This window comes from Ictalurus furcatus, chromosome 21, assembly GCF_023375685.1.
Source record: "Ictalurus furcatus strain D&B chromosome 21, Billie_1.0, whole genome shotgun sequence".
Lineage (NCBI taxonomy): Eukaryota > Metazoa > Chordata > Actinopteri > Siluriformes > Ictaluridae > Ictalurus > Ictalurus furcatus.
In genome coordinates, this window is record NC_071275.1 from 11,496,515 (window position 1) to 11,515,889 (window position 19,375).

General features: G+C 35.6%; 1 protein-coding gene across 1 annotated transcript in view; it reads right to left on the bottom strand.

The window, feature by feature from the left end:
- Positions 1 to 19,181, bottom strand: part of LOC128625020 (proto-oncogene tyrosine-protein kinase Src) — a 19,703-nt gene extending 522 nt beyond the window's left edge. The window contains exons 1-13 of the mRNA XM_053653018.1: positions 18,894 to 19,181; positions 18,612 to 18,707; positions 14,144 to 14,392; positions 12,356 to 12,455; positions 8,486 to 8,584; positions 8,052 to 8,155; positions 5,312 to 5,461; positions 3,428 to 3,583; positions 1,868 to 2,047; positions 1,689 to 1,765; positions 1,022 to 1,175; positions 607 to 738; positions 1 to 15 (exon numbers count right to left, since the gene is read on the bottom strand). The exon at positions 1 to 15 is cut by the window's left edge and continues 522 nt beyond it. Of these exons, the coding sequence (XP_053508993.1) occupies positions 1 to 15; positions 607 to 738; positions 1,022 to 1,175; positions 1,689 to 1,765; positions 1,868 to 2,047; positions 3,428 to 3,583; positions 5,312 to 5,461; positions 8,052 to 8,155; positions 8,486 to 8,584; positions 12,356 to 12,455; positions 14,144 to 14,384 (1,408 nt within the window). The 5' untranslated portion in view covers positions 14,385 to 14,392; positions 18,612 to 18,707; positions 18,894 to 19,181. The remainder of the gene's footprint in view (positions 16 to 606; positions 739 to 1,021; positions 1,176 to 1,688; positions 1,766 to 1,867; positions 2,048 to 3,427; positions 3,584 to 5,311; positions 5,462 to 8,051; positions 8,156 to 8,485; positions 8,585 to 12,355; positions 12,456 to 14,143; positions 14,393 to 18,611; positions 18,708 to 18,893) is intronic.
- Positions 19,182 to 19,375: the final 194 nt, after the last annotated feature.

Sequence of the window (19,375 nt, forward strand, 5' to 3'; positions counted from 1 at the left end):
CCCTGTTCACCATGCCTGTACAAATATGCACGTTTTTTAAGATTCCCCCGTACACAATTGCATTTAAAACTGACACTAGGAATGGAATAGTATAGTATAGTGTGTATATATATATATATATATATATAGAGAGAGAGAGAGAGAGAGAGAGAGAGAAACATCACTAACAATTACTTAAATGCTAGAAATACACTAATAGCAACCTAATGCCATTCAATTTGCTAGTATTCTAGTCCTTCCAACCAACTGTTGCTATGGTTACGTCTCACATTTTAACACACAATCATTCCTTTCTGCACAAATCCATTTTCCAGCCATAGATCATCCTAGCTTAAAATGTTAGTTATGTCCGTGGTTACATTCAAACCACCACAATGGTTACATTCAAACATTATATTTTATAAAAAATGTAACACACCTTCGCCGTCCAATCAGAAACGAGTACTTTTTTCATAGACAATGACAAAAAAAATACAAACCGTTCCTCATAATATAGTAATTTAGCACACTGCATCAAAACTAACGTTAATATAATATCTAAGTAAAGGATTAATGGAATAAACCTTGATCTGGAGAAAAAGTAAACAGTGATAACTTTAATTTTACCTGGATACGGAACTCGCCCTTTGGTGGCCAACTCGGTCAGTAAGATGCCGAAAGACCAGACGTCTGATTTGATGGTGAAGCGTCCGTATAGTGCGGCCTCAGGAGCGGTCCATTTAATGGGGAACTTGGCACCTTCGTTAGAAGCAGAGCAACAATTAAAAAAAAATTTAAAAATCAATATGGCCGCTGCTATTAGTAAATAAATAAATATGGGGAGAAACATCACCCCTTTTGATTTCTTGAATAATTTATCAAGGGAAAATTGTACCACTATGGAACATCTACTGATGTTTTCTTCTTCTTTTTTAAAATCTATAAATATTACAGACGTTTGCATTTAAAATTCAGTAAATGGAATTTTTTGTCGTTTGGAGCATCCACATCCACACAGTGTTTCTAAAATGAGCCCCCTCACCCTGTCTGGCAGTGTACTCGTTATCCTCGATGAGTCTCGCCAGTCCAAAATCAGCCACTTTACACACCAGGCTGTCTCCAACAAGGATGTTCGCGGCTCGTAAATCTCTGTGAACGTAATTCATCCTCTCCACATAGGCCATACCGGCAGCAATCTGCCCAAAATAAATAATTCACAAATCCAGATGTCATAAATACAGATGTTTTAATCCTTAAAACTGTAAAATGAAGTGTAAAATAAAACTGAAACTACATTAGCTTTTTTACATTTATTTATTAATTTTTTTAAAAAAACCCCAATATTTAAAAAGCTTTTTTTGCAGTTAGGTTTAAAAAAAAAATAATACTTTAACGACTTTTTGTTTGTTTTTACATTTGCTTTTTTACATTGATTTTATTTACACTGGAATTTTTACATTTTTTTTGGCTTTTTTGCATTTTAAATACATTACCTTTTTTAAAAAATTTTTTTACACTGGATCTTCATTACTTTGGCTATTATTTTTGCCATTAGCTTTATTTATTTTTACATTTACTGTTTACATTGCCTACTTTTTTTAAATGACCTTTTTTTGTTATTTATTCTTTTTACATTGGTTTTTGTTTTACATGCCGTGTACATTTTATTTGGCCATTAAATGTCATTTATTTCTTTCTTTTTAAAGTACCTGAGAGGCCATATCGACCAGCTGTGGAAGTCGTAAATATTTCCCTTTCTCTCCTTTTAGGAAATCTAGCAGGCTTCCTGGAATTGGAAAACATTAGATACATATTGATTTATTATTTATGTACTTTAAAAAGCATGAACACTATTCAGAAATGATAAACATCATGCTAAAGATCAGACCTTGGCTCATGTACTCTGTAACGATGTAGATGGGCTCCTCGGAGACGACGGCATAGAGCTGCACCAGTTTCTCATGCCGGAGTTTTTTCATGACCTGAGCTTCCTCCAGGAAAGCCTCGGGGGACATGGTGCCCGGCTTCAGTGTCTTTATAGCTACTCGCGTGGTGCCGTTCCATGTACCTACACGAGAAAGCACAGATATTTCAGATAATTAAAATAAAAATCTCTTAATAAAGAAAGTGTGGCCCAATTAAAGCTCACTAAAGCTAATTAAAGTTCATTAAACAAATAAAGCTAATTAAATCAAATCAACTAGAGTTAGAATTACAAATAAATCCAAATCAGTTCAGGAAAAAAATGTTTGAAGGAATCAACAAAATGCTGACCTTCTCACTGTAATTACAAAAGTTAATTATCTCCTGATAAAAAGTTTAATCAACCTTAGAATATTATCATAAATACAATTATCATTCAGCAACATCGTCAGTTACAGTGTGTATGGCTGGGATTAGTCTTTTTATGAAATTTTCTTTACAGTCGTTAAAAAAAATGGTTTTATGTTGAATCTTACAAAACAAAAGTGATTCCCTGTCTGAAAAGGTTTGAATTTGAATCTTAATCAGAATAAATTTATTACAATAAATGGAAAAAAAGCTTTTCACAAAAGTACTGTAAAATAATTAAGGTGTTCTATAAATCTAGAATTACATGAAAATATAGAATATGTACAGTTATAGAAGATACACCATAAAACTGCTGGACGCAACACAAAAAGAACCTGTAGACCTACAAAAACTCAGACCTTTCACTTTAATTACACATCTAACAGATTATTAGAAAGATAACTTTCTAATCTGCCTACACGTAATATATTAAAATATGATTATACGCCATTAACACGTTACAATGCATTTACCATTAATGTCATTAGATTTCGCCTGATGGATTGAACAGTATTTAAAAAAAAAAAAAATAATAATAAGGAAAAACTTTTAAGGAATGATCCGCCCGACTGGATCATCTCAGCTACAGTTCGCCAACTTAACCTGCACATAAATGTTTACTCAAAAATGTCTGTAACTGGAACTAGTAATGGAGCAGTCTGTTTTTCATGCTTAGATCAATTAGTTATTCATTTTAATTGAATTTCAGTGTATTTGAGGCTAATTGCACCACCCCCCTGCAATAAATAAATAAATCCCCCCATACATCTTGTTCAGCTGCTACAGAAATACTAAACCCATCAAACCAATCGCTCCCTATGCCTTAAAAACAGCCTGGGAATTCCCCGTGTGTGTGTGTGTGTGTTTGTGTGTGTGTGTGTGTGTGTGTGTGTGTGTGTGTGTGTGTGTGTGTGTGTGTGTGTGAGAGAGAGAGAGAGAGAGAGAGAGTGAGTATGTGTTGGAATATTATAATATTTGCTAAAAAGAATAAAATTAGCATCATTATGAATATATTAGAGTGTGTTTGGTAAAGGTCACGTGGACACTATTACACATTATTAAAATCCCAAAGCTAGCATGTGTGTGAATGCTTCAGAAAGATTTAGTAGCGTCCTACCCATCCACACTTCCCCGAAGCACCCCTGACCCAGTTTAACGTCGAGTCGCAGCGACTCGCGTGGGATTTCCCAGGCATCTCGCGCTAGTCCCTGAGTCTGAGGCTTCAGCATGGGGCAGATGTCCGTCAGGACGTGACACAATCCATCTGCATGTGCTGAAATGGCCCAGGAGAGGAAACAGCTATTAATAGCAGCACTAGTTAATATTTATAGCATTTTCTACATCGTTAGCATATTTTAAAGAGATATTATTACAAGCACACACTACTCTCTTACTCTCTCTCTCACACACACACCATCATCCAAAAAAAATTAGCGACAATTTCTGGAAAAACGAGAGCTCTGTAATGAACAGTTAAATCAAACTCAGTGTGTATAACAGATAACAATTCGAGTCAAATGAAAACCTTCATTTTTTAAAAATTGAGTTGCTCATTGCAAATAAGTGTCAAAAAAGCGTATCATTTATCTCCTTCAATGCTCCAGTGTTCCAGCACGTAATGAGTGTTTTCATTTGACTCACTGTTGTAAAAACACCACCAGCAACAACAGCAAGAGCACTTAGTGCTTGGCCCCCTATTATCGCAAACACCTCCTCAATCTCCTCCTCATCATTGTGAGCTTCTTAAGTCCTTCCTGATTTCTTCATCCCAACTTTTCTTTGGCTTATTTTGGGGTAGGGGGGTTGGAGAGTGTTTTGATTTCAGATTTTACAACAAAAAGTCATTTTGAGGTAGCTTGATGAAGCTTAAAATGATCTTTCACCACATTTACAGCAAGTTCATATTGATATTTTGGCATCTGTGATAATGAAGATTAATAATAATAATTTCATGCAAACAAGTTGTGACAATTTTAAACAAGTTTGCTTTATAGTGCTCGTTAGTTTATACTAAGGATGTCACTAGAACCGATACTTCGGTACCAAGTCGGTACCAACATTCTTAAAACGTGACGGTACTTGTTTTTCCTGCAGTAGCGTAGGTATCACCGAGGTTGCGATTCTTCCGGAACTGAAGGGGGCAGCAAGTACGCGCAAGTGTTTTAGTAAGTCCACAAGTGGTAAAGACGAAGAAAAACGCCTACAAGCACATAGGAAAAACTACATAAGTTTAGCTCCGCCCCGACTCGTTAAGACGCAGAGAGAGAAAAGCTCGTTGAGAGGAAAGGTAGCATTGGTTGCCGGTGTGCAACTGATGCCATCATTCATTTCAAACAAAGCGAGGAAACACCTGGAATTTGGTGAAGCACCTTAAAGACAGTCCCTATATTATGTTAGTTTGAGGCAGCTGGCATTGTGGCCGTGAAACCAGCTAACGTTATGCTCCATGTAATGTTAGCAATAGCCAGTTATTTGTTAACAACGCTAACACATTGCAATGTTATAAACTACCTCCGAATGGGCCACCAGGCATCGCCATTCAGCCCGTGTCCTGTCAGCAACATGTAGCCTAATCTCACTAATAATTATTCAAATGTTAATGCTTTTAATAAATTTTTTTGGCCTGCCACCACATCAGTGAATTTAAAATAATGCTTGCATTCAGAGTATAAGGGGGGTGTGTGTGCGCGCGTGCGTGCGGGCGGGTGCGTTTAGGAATGCACCTTAGCACTTGGCAATGTTTTATTAGTCTTTGTCAGACAGTGTTTGATAACTAAAATCTCTCTCTTTTGCCAGTATTAGCCAGAGGAGGATGTCCTCCAGCAGTTTTTAATTTTATTTAAAAAAAAAATTTTTTTTTAAACCACACCGTGGTATCGACTTTGGTATCGAGTATCGTGTACTTTTGGTGGTATTGGTACCGACTACTATATTTTTGGTATCATGACATCCTTAGTTTATACAGCTGTTTTTCCCCCCAGCCGGCGTTGCCTGAACTCACTGCGATAGTGCAGGACGAGCTGCTGCAGGTTGCTGAACTGCGTCCGTGATGTGATGTAAAATCCTCCACTGTCCAGCTTGCGGATTTTGTAATGCTTGACATTTAGACCCTTGGTGTTGTCGTAGTCCAGCACAGACAGGCAGTACGCTCCTGAACGACAACACAACACAAATACACAGGAAAATCTGTTATCTGTGGATGGTGAGATGATTAACACAACATAACTGTACATAAGTCCCTGTGAATGAGCTGTTACTATAGAAACAAAAACATATTCGAATGAGCGCGTTAATTATAAATAAACCTGTGATTTGCAGCTGCACCAATGTCAGAGCTGTAAAAAACATTTAATCAACACCTTCTGACCAATCACAATCCAGAACTCAAAAGCAGCAGGGTATGAAGCATGGAAATGGATGTCTGTTATTTTGCAAGCTCAAATTGAAAGTTGTAAAAACGAGAACATACGACAATTCTGATTCAAATCCATCCTCCTCTTACAGCAAGAAAAAAACCCCAAAGTATCAGATGATACAGCGATGACGAAATGAAACATATTTCGTGGTTTGTGTTGATGGATTATTTCCTGTTTTAAAGATGTCCCGAGGAACAAACACAGGCTGGGAAACACCATATTCACGTCATATTACTGTAGAAACATATTTATCATCATAAAGCTGAAATAAACTATCAGTATTGGAACAAAATATTTTTTTACAGGATGCTCCAAAATGTTGATCATTCTCTCAGGTGTAAATATTAAAACATGCTTCAGCTTCAGTTCAGAATTTCGCCAGTTAACAAACCGAACACGTGATCGTTATTACACAAAGATGTGCGTGTTTGTCGTTGTGGGTGTCATCAGTGACTGAATGATGGGATAAACATTCACACACATGTTGATTAATTTATATTTTTAGGTTTATTATTAAAAAAAACCCAAAAAAACCTGTCAACACATACAAGTTTTAGTTACTTGTTTGGAGTTACTGTTGGGATATTAATACTGAAGCTCACGTTAACTCATGTGTTAAATATAATTTCAGATTAAATTAAATTCAGAAAACAAGATATTTTTCCTGATTACGGACTTGGGTGCAAAGCTGAAATATCCACTGTAACGTCCTCAGAGTAGGTTGTGGAGATAAAATATTAAAAAATATCATATGATTCTCAAAGGCATTTTTACCATACATGATGCACAGGTTTTCTCACAAACTGCCAGGAATATAGTAATGTTGAATTAAAGAAACTGTTATAAATAATAATAACAACAACAAATGTATGATGAAATTATGCAACATTCCTTAACACTAGAAAAAGATATTTTTTTTTTTTTACCATTTTAAAGATCAAGTACAAAACTGATCACCACATCATGATTAGTTTGTAATTAATTATGATATCCATAATATCTCAGAAAAGCGTACTGTGAAAATTTATCACAATATTGATGTTGAATCATCACATCACAATGCATCAACACTTCGCATTGCTCTGCCTAAATCAAACCTGAGAAAAATGACTCCAATAAATGGCCAAGAATTTTAATACAACTCAAAAAGAAGCAGAAATAAAGAAGTAAAGCTCTTCTCCCGCAGTATCGCAGCTCTAAATAGATTTTTTTTAATAGCCGGAGGTAAAGCAGCTTCGCACACTGACCTACTTTTAACAATCCAGCTGTCTACACCGACATCCTTCATCTTAAAAACAGGCTCAATGTGATGAAGTTTAGAGTTGTTTTAATGACAAAGTTTTAACATTTGATCACAATTTGCTCAATACAACAAACTAGAAAACAAACAAACAAAAAAAAAGCAAACTCCCCCCATCCCCTCAAAAAAACAAAAACAAAAACAGTGGATCAGATATCAATGGAAAAATGTCAGACATCGGATCCTGTAACAAACGGCAAATACTGGAATTAAATTTGGAAAAGAAACTAGAATTGTTTACATGTACATTCCCTTTGTTCAGATTGACTTTATTCTATCTATACTTGATTCTATTTACAATGTTGAAGGGATTTTTTGTGGGAAAGTGTTGAACTGTGCTTCAGTTTAAACAAAACATTTTAAAGCTTAATCACATTTATGCGTTTCGGTATCAGCTGATGCTCAAGGTTTCAGTATCGCTATCAGAAAAGAAGAAGCGTGCGTGTATCGTGCCACCTCTACAACAATTAAAAAAGGTTTTAGCCTGCATCATGCAAATCACTGTTATTGTACTCACAATTTCTACAGATTATAATCTATACTTGTATAGAACTTCATAGTTCAAAATCTCAAAGTGCTTCACATATAAATTGTTCAAGTTTAAGTATTTATTGTAATTCAATTTGGGCAAGGAGAAATAAATTGCTGAAAAAAGTTGTTGTTTTTTGTTAAAAGAAGGCGTGCACTAAAAGGTTTGATTCAGCAGGACATCCCCTCTATCAGACAATCACTCTGGTCATTAGGAGTTTAAAATCTCTTTCTTCTGTTTTTTGTAACATGACACAAAACCCTGAACTAATCATTTACAGCCCTAAAATCTTCATCGCTCACTCATTAGGAGCCACTTTTTTTGTCTTGTTTAGCTAACAAATTTTATTTTAGATCAACTATAAGCACAAGAAACAGGAAAACAGCAGGTAATAATATATAATGGCAAATAAGATAACTAAATAATAGCACTTTGTGTATCTATGCAATAGAATTGTTTAGTATTGATTAGGAGGTAGAAATACACAAACACTCACCTTTAGTCGTCTCACTTTCTCTCACAAGGAAAGTTCCTCTCCTGTTCTGGATGTTCAGCAGCAGCCGCTCAGAATCGCGCCGTGTTATTCTACCAAAAAACCACCTACGAGGTTTAAAAAAACCAAACAAACAAAAAAAGAGCAGAGAGATTGTTAGCGCTATTTAGACTTGATTTTGACATAGCTGTTTTTAAGTGATGAGGAAAACAGAAACAGTTACAATGTCAAAGTTACCCTATGTGGCTAGTGTAGATTATAATATTGCAAAATTTATTTTCCAGGCAAAACATGTTGCTTGAATTACGCTACGATGTTAGCATGGACGATTATCACACTGACAATTTATCACCCAAAATCTAACACACTGGAACTCTAGGCTTAAACCTGCAGTAATTTTAACAATACTGATATTAAACATAAAAAGTTGTTGTTACTCTTCGGCTTGGATGGAGTCCGATGGTGCGACATAATTGCTTGGGATGTAGCCGCTCTTCCCTGTGGTCAAAGAACTCGCCAACCACCAGTCTCCTTCCCTACAACACACACCAATCACCACATTAACGTAACAAACAACCAGACGTAAACCGACAAACACTGTAAATTAATAAACAATGCATCGAAGGGCATCCTGATAACACGAGATAACCTGCAGGACAAGTGACACAATTTTCCACTGATTTAAAGCCCAAACAATTTACGCCATAAAGGAACTGCTGCTAATGCAACGCAAAACGTTTTATTCCTGGCTTTGAAATATTTATTGCTCATTTATCTTCAAATAATATGATTATACTGAAATAAAATTATCGATTATTTCTATACTGAGATTACAATAATACATTATTTTTATGTTAATATAAACCTGAAATTTTCTTATTCTATTGGTATATATGTTTGCTTAATTGAAGCTTTTGGTCCTAGAAAGAAAAAAAAAAGAGACAATTTTAACCATGAAACTTAAAATAAATGTTAACTATAAATAAAATTACTAATTACCTAGGCTAATTTAATATTTTTAATCATAAACAACATTGAGAAAAATGTAGATAAGCCCAAGACCACTTTGAAAACAAAAAACCCATACTTTATATCCAAATTTCTTGCATTTCTGTGTTTTTCTGGGTCTGGAATGAGCGTCTTTACATTTAATATCGAACGCTTTTTAAAAAATAAAGAATGCTGCAATAAAAATAAAATAAAAATACATACATACACACATTCCAACCAAGTTGTATTTATCACGAGCCTTACACACTTCTTACCCACAATGTGGAACGAATTCTAAGATGTAAAAGAAGAGTTACTGACCTGTAGTTGTACTTTCTCCTAATTTAACCCATGAAGCATTGGGGGGGGAAAATAAACAGCACTGATATAAAACACCATCCATTGCCAGAAAAGAGAAAATCTATAATACTATAATACACACTCTTTTTCCAGTTTATATGCACTGGACCCCAAAATCCTTAAAAAAGGTAATTTGTGGAAGAGAAATCACTGTGCGTTATTTGGTCAATAAAATGTAGCCAATTTTTTACTTTACGGTACACAAGGACATTTCTGTGATATACAGCATGTAGGTTTACTCACAAACTGCCAGCAACACAGCAGTGTTACATTAAATAAATAATTATTTTTAATGATACAGCATTTAATGTCTACAAAATAATTTTTCTATAATTTTTTTTATTTACCTACAGAAAAGTAGAACATTTTTAACAGTGAAAAGAAGAACTATTAATGATCTATAAAAATATTAACAGTTTACAATTTTAAATAGTAGGTAAAAACTTTAACATCACACTGGCTACATATTTGCTTTCAGTTTGTAATTAAATTGATTAAATACATAAAATAATTTGTATTATTGTTATTATTAACAAAAAAATAAATAAAAAGATTACAGAAAAGCATACAGTGACATAATTGTTCACAATATCATCATATCACCCAGCCCTATACAGAATGTTTAATTTAATTAAAATTCGATCTCTTTAAATGAACAATTTGTTGATTGAACTAACCGATAGATTTGTTGTTGTTAAAAGTGTCTGATAAATAAAAAAATATATAAATGTAAAAATAAACGTCTCCAGTGTTCATTGCTTATTGTCTTATTACGTAACGTCTCAGTTTGTCAGGAAATGTGCGAGTGTCACATTAATATTCCTGAGATAACTGAATGACACGTCGTGTAGCGCTGCATTGGGACATTGTGCGATGTGTTAGCTAAGCAAGTGCAGCTCAATGAAGGATAGACACCAGCAGAAAATCACAAAATATAACCATAATTTAAAAAAAAAAGTCAAATTAGCATACTGATAAGCAAGTTTGATACGACTCATGCAAAAAAGAGTGTTGATATATATATATTTTTTTCTTGTAAAATTAGCCTAAAACCTAGAACTTTGGACATCAGGAAAAAATTTATATAATAATAATAATAATAATAATAATAATAATAATAATAATAATAGTTCACATCAGAGAAATTGAGACGGATCTTATAATTACATATACACAATTAAAGTTTATAGGAATATGAAATTTGGTTACTATACAAACTAATATCACATTTTTTTTGCACTCAAACAAATGTATGAAATAGAAAAATATTTCAGTGATATGTTTCTAAAGATCTTGAATCACTGAGTTTGTAAACTGAATATATTATGAGATATATAATACATTACATTTTCTTTTTTTATAACTCTGACTCCATTTTTTGACTTTTTACTGCAATTTAATGTATTTTATCCAGCTGTTTCATTGTTATATGACTTATTTTCATGTTTAATTACTTTTTAAAAAAAATGAATTTAAAATACTATTTTGAAAGTTTTTCTTAATGTCAAGTTATTCTTCGCTATCAAACCTAAATATTGTTCAGTTCAGTTCGATATTGTATCAGTTTGAGCAATATATTGCACTACTGAACATATTTTATAAGCGCATACTAACTCTACTTCTGATTCAGGAGGAGGCTGTGGAAGTAGAAAATTTTTTGGGGGTATAATTTCTACTCCTGAATAAGGTCTGTTCCATTTTCCAATTTCAGAACTCTGCCCACTGGGTAAAAACCTGGACCTTTTCGAGAAAACCGTTACTTTAAAACATTGTATTGTACTAAAAATATAAAACTGCATATACAATTATCACAAAAAAATTGCAAATGAAAAGTTAATATACCTACAGTACACCTCTGATAATTTTTTTTCTGACAAATTTTCCATAATTTCAGAATCACAAGGCTGTTAAAGTAACGCACTACAAACTTCTGAAGCCTAAATTCATGCACGTATATTCGTAAATAAATGTTATGAATTTCTACATTATACGGCATAATCTGGATATTAGCATTATAATACATACATGTCAAAATGATCATACTGTGTTACTTTAAACCTTCTTCACAATAAATACGGACCACAATACTTACTTCGGCTGAGGTGTGTTTTAAATGTACATAAAAATGTTGAATATTTAATTAGAAGCATTGAAACCTCACAAAACCTACCATAGTGGGGAAAAAATATATCATAATGTATTAAGTTATATAATGATAATACATACTTACAATATATTATATAGTATTTCGTTTAAACGTTTATTTTTTTTGCTGAGGTGTTGCTAACTGCATTAAACAGTCAGGTTGAAGATTTGTTAAAGATAAAAATGTAAATATTTAATGAGAAAAACAATGTGAAATTAAACAACAGGTACAAAGATAGATATTACTGTCCAATTTGTTACATATTACAGCGAGTCGCAATGAAGTTAAAGTTATGAAGCACCGACACCTCACAACACCTACAATTCTCAGAAAAGTATAACACAACGTTAAAATACTGTGATATTTTCCAGCCCTAACCCAAAATAGTAACAACCCAATTTCTCTTATATCAGCATCTCTTTTATTATCGTTACCACAATGTGCGTTTTTAATACCTAATAATACTATAACGATGCTGTGGCCGATATGAGTCCGAATAATGAGTAGGAAAGACATTAATGAGTGTTTATTTCCACACTGAATCGCATATTTCTGTCGTTTGAACCGAGCCGATGACTCACGGTCTGAGATGGAATCCGTCTGGGCACTGACATACACCACGTTCATTTCCAGTCTCCATGATGTATCATCAAGGACTCAAACGAGAGCTGATATTGAACAGCCTTCAAACTGCTTTAAACACCAGCCGAGCTGCTGTAATTTCACGTTCTGCTAAGATATGTTTCAGAAAAGTGCTTCATCACGTACGGCGTAAACTGTCTTTGAGGAAGACACACATGAGAAGACTTACGTGTTATTGAGGATCTGCAGTCTCTCGCCCTTCTTAAAAGTAAGATCTGCAGATGTCCGAGATTCGTAGTCGTATAGTGCGACGAACGTGGTGACACCAGCTGTGAGTAAGAAGGAAGTCTGGTTAAAGCCATGGGATCAGGAAGTGGTACGAGCAATCAAGTGCAGATCAGTATCAGTGAGACGCTGGCACTTTTCTAAAGCTCCACTGAACAGGTGTGAAAAGCCATTTGTTTGGCAAATGCTTGAACAAATGCTCCCTGCTAATGATTACCCCTCCTCCCACCACACACACACACACACTCACACACACACACACTCCAACTGGATAGCTCCATTGCATGTCTATTAAAAAAACTGATTCACGGCTCTGACAGTCATTTAAATGAAAAGTGAATCAATAACTGGTCAATGGAAACCGAATACTGGAAACAAATCTTTTGCTGCCAAATACACTGCACTGACACTAGACCGGTCACACAATTGTAATATTCAATCAAATAATTTCAAAAGGATTAGCATCACAAGTCATATATTAATCCAATCTTCGTCCTCCGTGCCGTTCCTCAACCGGTGCCGCCCTCTTCTTACTTGACCATGTCTCCTGTGTTGTTCTTTAACCAGTGTCATTACCCAATTTGTGTCTCCCACCCTATTACTCAACTCGTGTTTCTAGCGTTGTTGCCTGATCTGCATTCCCAACAATGTTCCTTATGTCAATATCCAATCCATGTTTCCGGTGTTACTGCCCGATCTCTGCTCTCCTGGTCTTACTTGACCTTTGACCCTTCTGCCATTGTCCAATTTGTGCCCCCACATAATTCTTTATCCAATGTTCTCCATGTCATTGTACAATCTGTGATCCCAGCATCGTTCCTTTACCAATGTACCCAGCGTCATTGCCTAGTGTGGATCCTCATCCCTGTTACTCGACCAGTGTCAGTGCCGGATATGCAGTTCTGTCTTTCCTTTAGCAGGGTCCTGGGTGACGTTGTCTGATCTAGTCCCCCACCCTCCTTCTCCACCAGTGTCCTGCATCATTGTTTGATCTGCATCCCCCACCCTGTTACTCCACCAGTGTTCTCCATGTCACTGCCTGATTTGCATCCCCACATCATTTCTCGCACAGTGTCCCCTGTATCATTGCCTGATCTACATTCCCTCACCTCTCTCAAACAGTGTATCTAGTGACGTTGTCTGATCTACAGTCTCCCACCTCACTCAAGTAGTGTCCTCAGTGACACTGTCCAATCTACAGTCCCTCATCTTACTTGAGTAGCATCCCCAGTGTTGTTGCCCAATTTTCAGTCCCTCACCTCACTCAAACAATGTACCCAGTTACAGTGTCCGATCAACATTCCCTCATCTTACTCAAACAGTGCCCCCCAATGTTGTTGCCCAATCTTCAGTCCCTCACCTTACTCAAACAGTGTCTCCAGTGATGTTGTCCAATCAACGGTCCCTCACCTGACTCAAGTACCGTCCCAAGTGTTGTTGCCCATTCTACATCGCTGCCCAAGCATTGTTTCCTGAACGGCGTCCTCTGTGTAATATTCATATTTGAATTCCTGTGTCATTACCCAATCTGTGTGCCTTGTTTCTTTGCCTGATTATCACTGCCCTCCGAGTAATTACCCTATTTCATTGTATATATTCAACAACAAAATACATCTTATTTAACATAGATACTATTACAAAAAATGAAAAAGTAATTTTAAGTTTCAATACTGAGCAAGAGACTTGATTTTCACTTTTTGGTGCCTAAACCAGATTCAGTCGCATGCAATACCTCTTATGGGTGATGCGATGCTTGCCATGTGATCCGCACCACCGAAAAGTTGATGTTCTGCACCGTTGGTGTGGTACGTGTTGCTTCGCCTGCTGGTCCCCACCGCAGGGCTCTGATTTGGCGTTTGGGTCTGAGGGCCAGAATTGAAATGGTGTCCACTGGAGGATCCCATATTTATGGTACAATCCAGACTCAGAGATCTCTGGCCTGAGTCTTTTGGCTTGCTCTTACTTGTCCCCATTGGAAGGACTGAGGAAAATAAAGGAAGGAAACAATGAGAAACTTGAAGATTGAAATGTGTTTGGAAACTCTGAATGCAGTTGCGGTGCAAATATTATTAGCAACAAAATGAGAACTTCACAGTCATGCTGCAGAAGTTGCAGTTTTAGTCTTCTGTGTTTGTGGTCTGTCATGCAATCTAGACATTCAGGACAAAAGCTGAGACATGTTCAATCTTGAAAAAATTGATATCATCTGGTGTTTATTCAGTTTCAGCTGAAACTTGGGATTGGATAAATGCGTTTCTATGAGTAACGGATAGTTTACAGCATTTGCGTTAGGCACACATAGAAGAGAAATTAAAATTAAAATCAGAACCTCACATGACTTGGTCATTAGGAGTCAGTGATTTCTGTAACATTAATATATCTACAAAAAAATTACCATTTTAATTTTTAATATTGTGATTAAAAAATGCAAAGTTGTAAAATTCAGTTGCTTGCGTCTTTAGGTTAGAGAACAAAATGGTGAAGGAAAGCGAGAAAAATAACAGCCTTCTTTTATTAGAAATGTGGACAAACTGGAATTAACCACACCTTAAGTAACAGTCCGGACAAAAGGCGGAAGAGAAAGCCTTCACACACCTTTCAGGCTACCGCTTGTGAATAGAAACAGTAAAGAAAATGCTACAGTGGTGAGACAATCAAAATGCAACTAACTGTCTGATAAAACATTTAACAGCTATTCTGTCAATAAATCTTTGTTGAGATTAAAAAGAAAAACTTAATCTGTGTTACTCTCGTTTAAGACAAATGATAAAAGCATCACAATTTTTGGGATGGCAAAGTTAAATACTAAAACACATACAGCACAAGGAACGCTGTCTAGACATGGAGAGTGAAACGAACTTTTTCGGAATGCAGAACACACACCCCAACAAGTCCTGACTCTTCCACCACACACCCTACAGGGAGCCAACGGAGGCCTTGTGGTGGGTGTTGCCATGACCATTTGTTGTAATATGACTAAACCAGTATTGCCCAAAAGGTGCAGGCTCACACTCCTGCAGTGAAATCCAATTCAAAACACCAAAATGCGGCTAGCAGAGTTCTAAAACGATGCCCTAAAAATTTCAGTCTGTAGAATGTATGCTGTAAAGAATTCCTACAATTTCTAGCATAAAACACAGTGTTCAAACCAGTACACTCATTAGCATACATTGTGACTATTGTAATAATGAAATTGTAATAATACAACATTGTTAACTTTATTGTAAAATTAGTTGCCAAAACATTTACCTGAAGCAGCAAAGAAAGCTCACATAGCTATTTTTTAATTTCTTACATTAGTTTGTAACATTATAAAGTAATTAATTACTTTAGTGAAGGAGGGTAAATGCAACAACGTTAAATTAACGCTAAAAATGTTAATCTAGGTAGGTAGCTAACATTTGCTAGTTACCCGGATATTTTAAATACGTAGATTGTCCATAGAGCTTACTTCTTTTTTTCTGTGATATTCAGGAATGTGACTCCTAGATTCTCAGTTTTCATTTTTAGCAATTTCTTATTGTGTAATCTTTCATTGCAGCAGTTTCCTATTGCGTAATTTGGTATATTATGTTTGTTCATATGTTCTGCTTCAATAAACATTCCTATCAAATGACTTTGTTAAGATTTTTCCCGTTAAATATGAACATTTGGCAATAAAAGATTTAAAACAGCAAGTTTTTTTTTTTTTTTTACAAGAATATACTTTTATCAATATATAATCTTTTAAAAATATATTACAATGTGCCACTACTGCAACAAACAATATAGTAAGAATACTGTAATTATTAAGTACACTAACTATATGCAACTATGCTGTAAGTAAGTTATATATTAATAAGGTCTTTTTGAACAGTGCAGATAAATATTACAATCTGAATAGATCACCAAGGTACATGACTGGTCTGAGAAGTCAAACAGAGGCAGGAACTGAAAATGCAAATGTCTTTCCTTATGAAAAGAGATTATTTACTCTTATTCCTAAGATTCAGAGATCTGCTGTTTGAGAATGATCAGATTTGGGTTTATATTCCCAATTTTTCCTCCCCAAATTGGTCACCTGTGAATTCCCACTGTCCAGCCAGATCTCCCCAATGACATCTACATGACAGCTACCAACTGTACAACTACTCATGGTGCATCATGGGGAAGTGTAACACACTAGAAAGAAAGCGCTATCTACCCTCTTCCGCATACGAGTGCCTGCGATTGGCTAGTGCTGCTTTTATTGACAGGTGAAAATATGCCACTCATAACCTGAAAACATAGACAATTTTGCTTAATTTGTTAAACTCTAAATTGAATCCTTCAAAGAACTAGCTCCATGCTTCCCAAAATGTTCTGGTTTTTAACACTAAATAAAAGCAATTTGCTAACCTATACTAATCTAGGTTAGTGATGCTGAATGTCAGACCTACTGAGTCCATCTTTAATTAACTTGTCTGATTAAGGAGTGTCTTGGATCATTGTTCAAAAAATAAAGTGCTTCTTGTGCTTACGCAACATCCTTTTCAGTGACTTATGAATACCAACACTGGTCTTCATTTGAAATCCAAGATCTCTTATTTGATCTCCTTGGCAGTTCCCAAAACAATAGTGCTACATTCAAAAGATGACATAAAAGAGTGCCTTACTTTTCCAAGACACTGACCAACAAAGCCTTACATAACACTCATATTTACACAGGAGTATTTCTGCATGTCTGGTACGTGTGCTCAGTGTTTTAGTGTAACTATGTGATTGTTAATGTTAATATTATGCATATAAAATGTGATATTTGTATGTTCTAGTTAAAAGCATACAAAAACATGTATCTTTAACATAAAACTAAATACCAAAAGTATTTTTCTGATGCAGCAAAGAAACCCTGTCTGGATATTTTCTTTCCATTTTTTTCCCCTTTCTTTCATTATTTTGTCATCAAGTTTTGACAAAGAATAGTAAAGCAGAGTACGTACAACAACTATAAACTGGATGTAATGCTAAGTAGTACTAGGTAATATCAGCCTGGCTAGGTAGCTAACTAGCCTGATATTTCAAATAGATAACCTATAGCTTATTTTCTTCTTCTTGTTTTTTTTTCTGGCTGTACTACTGACTGTCACTGTTCTTGGTTTCATTTAACAGTTGCTTATTTTTTTCAAGTAAGATTAAAAATGTTGATTTGAAAGTTTGTCGTTTTAGCACTTTAAAGCTATATAAAAACTTATTATTATATTACATAACTAAGTTGTTTTAGATATATGTGGAAAGGCTCCCTATATTTGCTCAATATTCAGATTCAATTTCTTGGGTGTTAACAGAATTAGTGGTAACATACATAATCTTTTTGGTGCATATGTGGTGACTTTTTTTTTTTTTTTTTTTACTGAAACAACTGTTGAGATAGATATATGTATGTGTGTATTTATGTATGTATGTGTGTGTGTGTACAGAACTGATTATCCATCCTACTCAAAGGTAACCTTCTTCCTCATCGGGACGGTCTTAATAAGACTTGTCCTGTGTTCAGTTTTTATAAAATACAAAAACGGTGTCATATGCACAGTCTAATCTGTTCAGGAAGAGAACATGCTCGGTGTCAGAGGAAAGTATGACGGATAAAGATAGATGGTGTACATGGTGAGCCAACACGTTTTAAAGACAAGCGCGCTCGCGCACACACACACACACACACACACACACTTAAACATAGGCCTACAATAAATGAAACATGATTGTATGAATGACTAGTAAAAAAGTCCCTATGTAAAATGTGACTGACCTTTCCAAAACCTCAGATGCCTTAAGACAGCAATGTGACATGCTACTCATCAGAGTGTGTGTGAGTGTGTGTGGTCGGTGGCAAGGAGACATAAACAAACCTAGACACCAAAAAACCAACCCCATCAATAGAGTACGCAGGGTTCATTCCATATAGACAATACCATTATTATATATATATTTTAAATTAAGACCAGATTTTGGAACGTTATACCGCGTTATGTAGCTTAAACTCATTCTCACTGTGAATACACACGACACTGCGATTACAAAACCGCTTTATAAACGTGCGATAGGTCTTGAAAAGCACCAGGTCCTCATTGGCTGTTGGTTTTTCGGGGTCCCCACTATGCTTCCAACTCGTGTGTGTGTGTGTGTGTGTGTGTGTGTGTGTGTGTGTGTGTGTAATACAGCGAAATGTCCTAATGTTTACTCACCTTACCGACTTGATGGTTTTCCACAAATCAAAGAGACTCACTGGCTGTCATTAAAGACGATTTTGGATTGTTGGAGTTTTACAGATGAGATAAAATCTGATAATAAAAACAAATCGGTGTTAAATCCCGGTCGCTTGTTAGGAGGTCAGGAGGGGAAGCGAGACACACACACACACACACACACACACACACACACACACACACACACACACTGCGGCTCCAAAACACACACTTATCGCATGCGCATCGTTTCAAAAAGAAAAATAAGAGACCCAAACACACTGAATGAAGCAGCCTGACTGATCCGCATCGCCAACGGCACGCGCGCTACGGCGACTGAGACGAAAACGGTATTTGCTTTGCGTGGCCGAATTACGGTTCTGTGAATCGGTAGCGATGTAAGTGTCTGCAAACGTAAAAAGCCATTGGTGCGCGCTCCCGACGCTGCGCACATGCACATGCGCGCCGCCCTGTGTGCTATGTGTCGCGCGCACGTAACAGTACGTGATAATCCCAATTTCTTTCTTTTTGTTTTGTTACGTGTTACATTTAACAAACGTGAATGTTTACTAAACATACTTACTAGTAGTTAGTGGTTATTTATTGTGACATTATTTAATGTTTATTACGGGGGAAAAAAAACATTTTTTTACTTTATCCTGTACTTTATCCTGGTCACCAGAGAACTATTACCTAGTAGTATTTATTAATTACAGAATCACAAACTGATATAATTTGAACTAATGTGTTTTTAAAATATATAT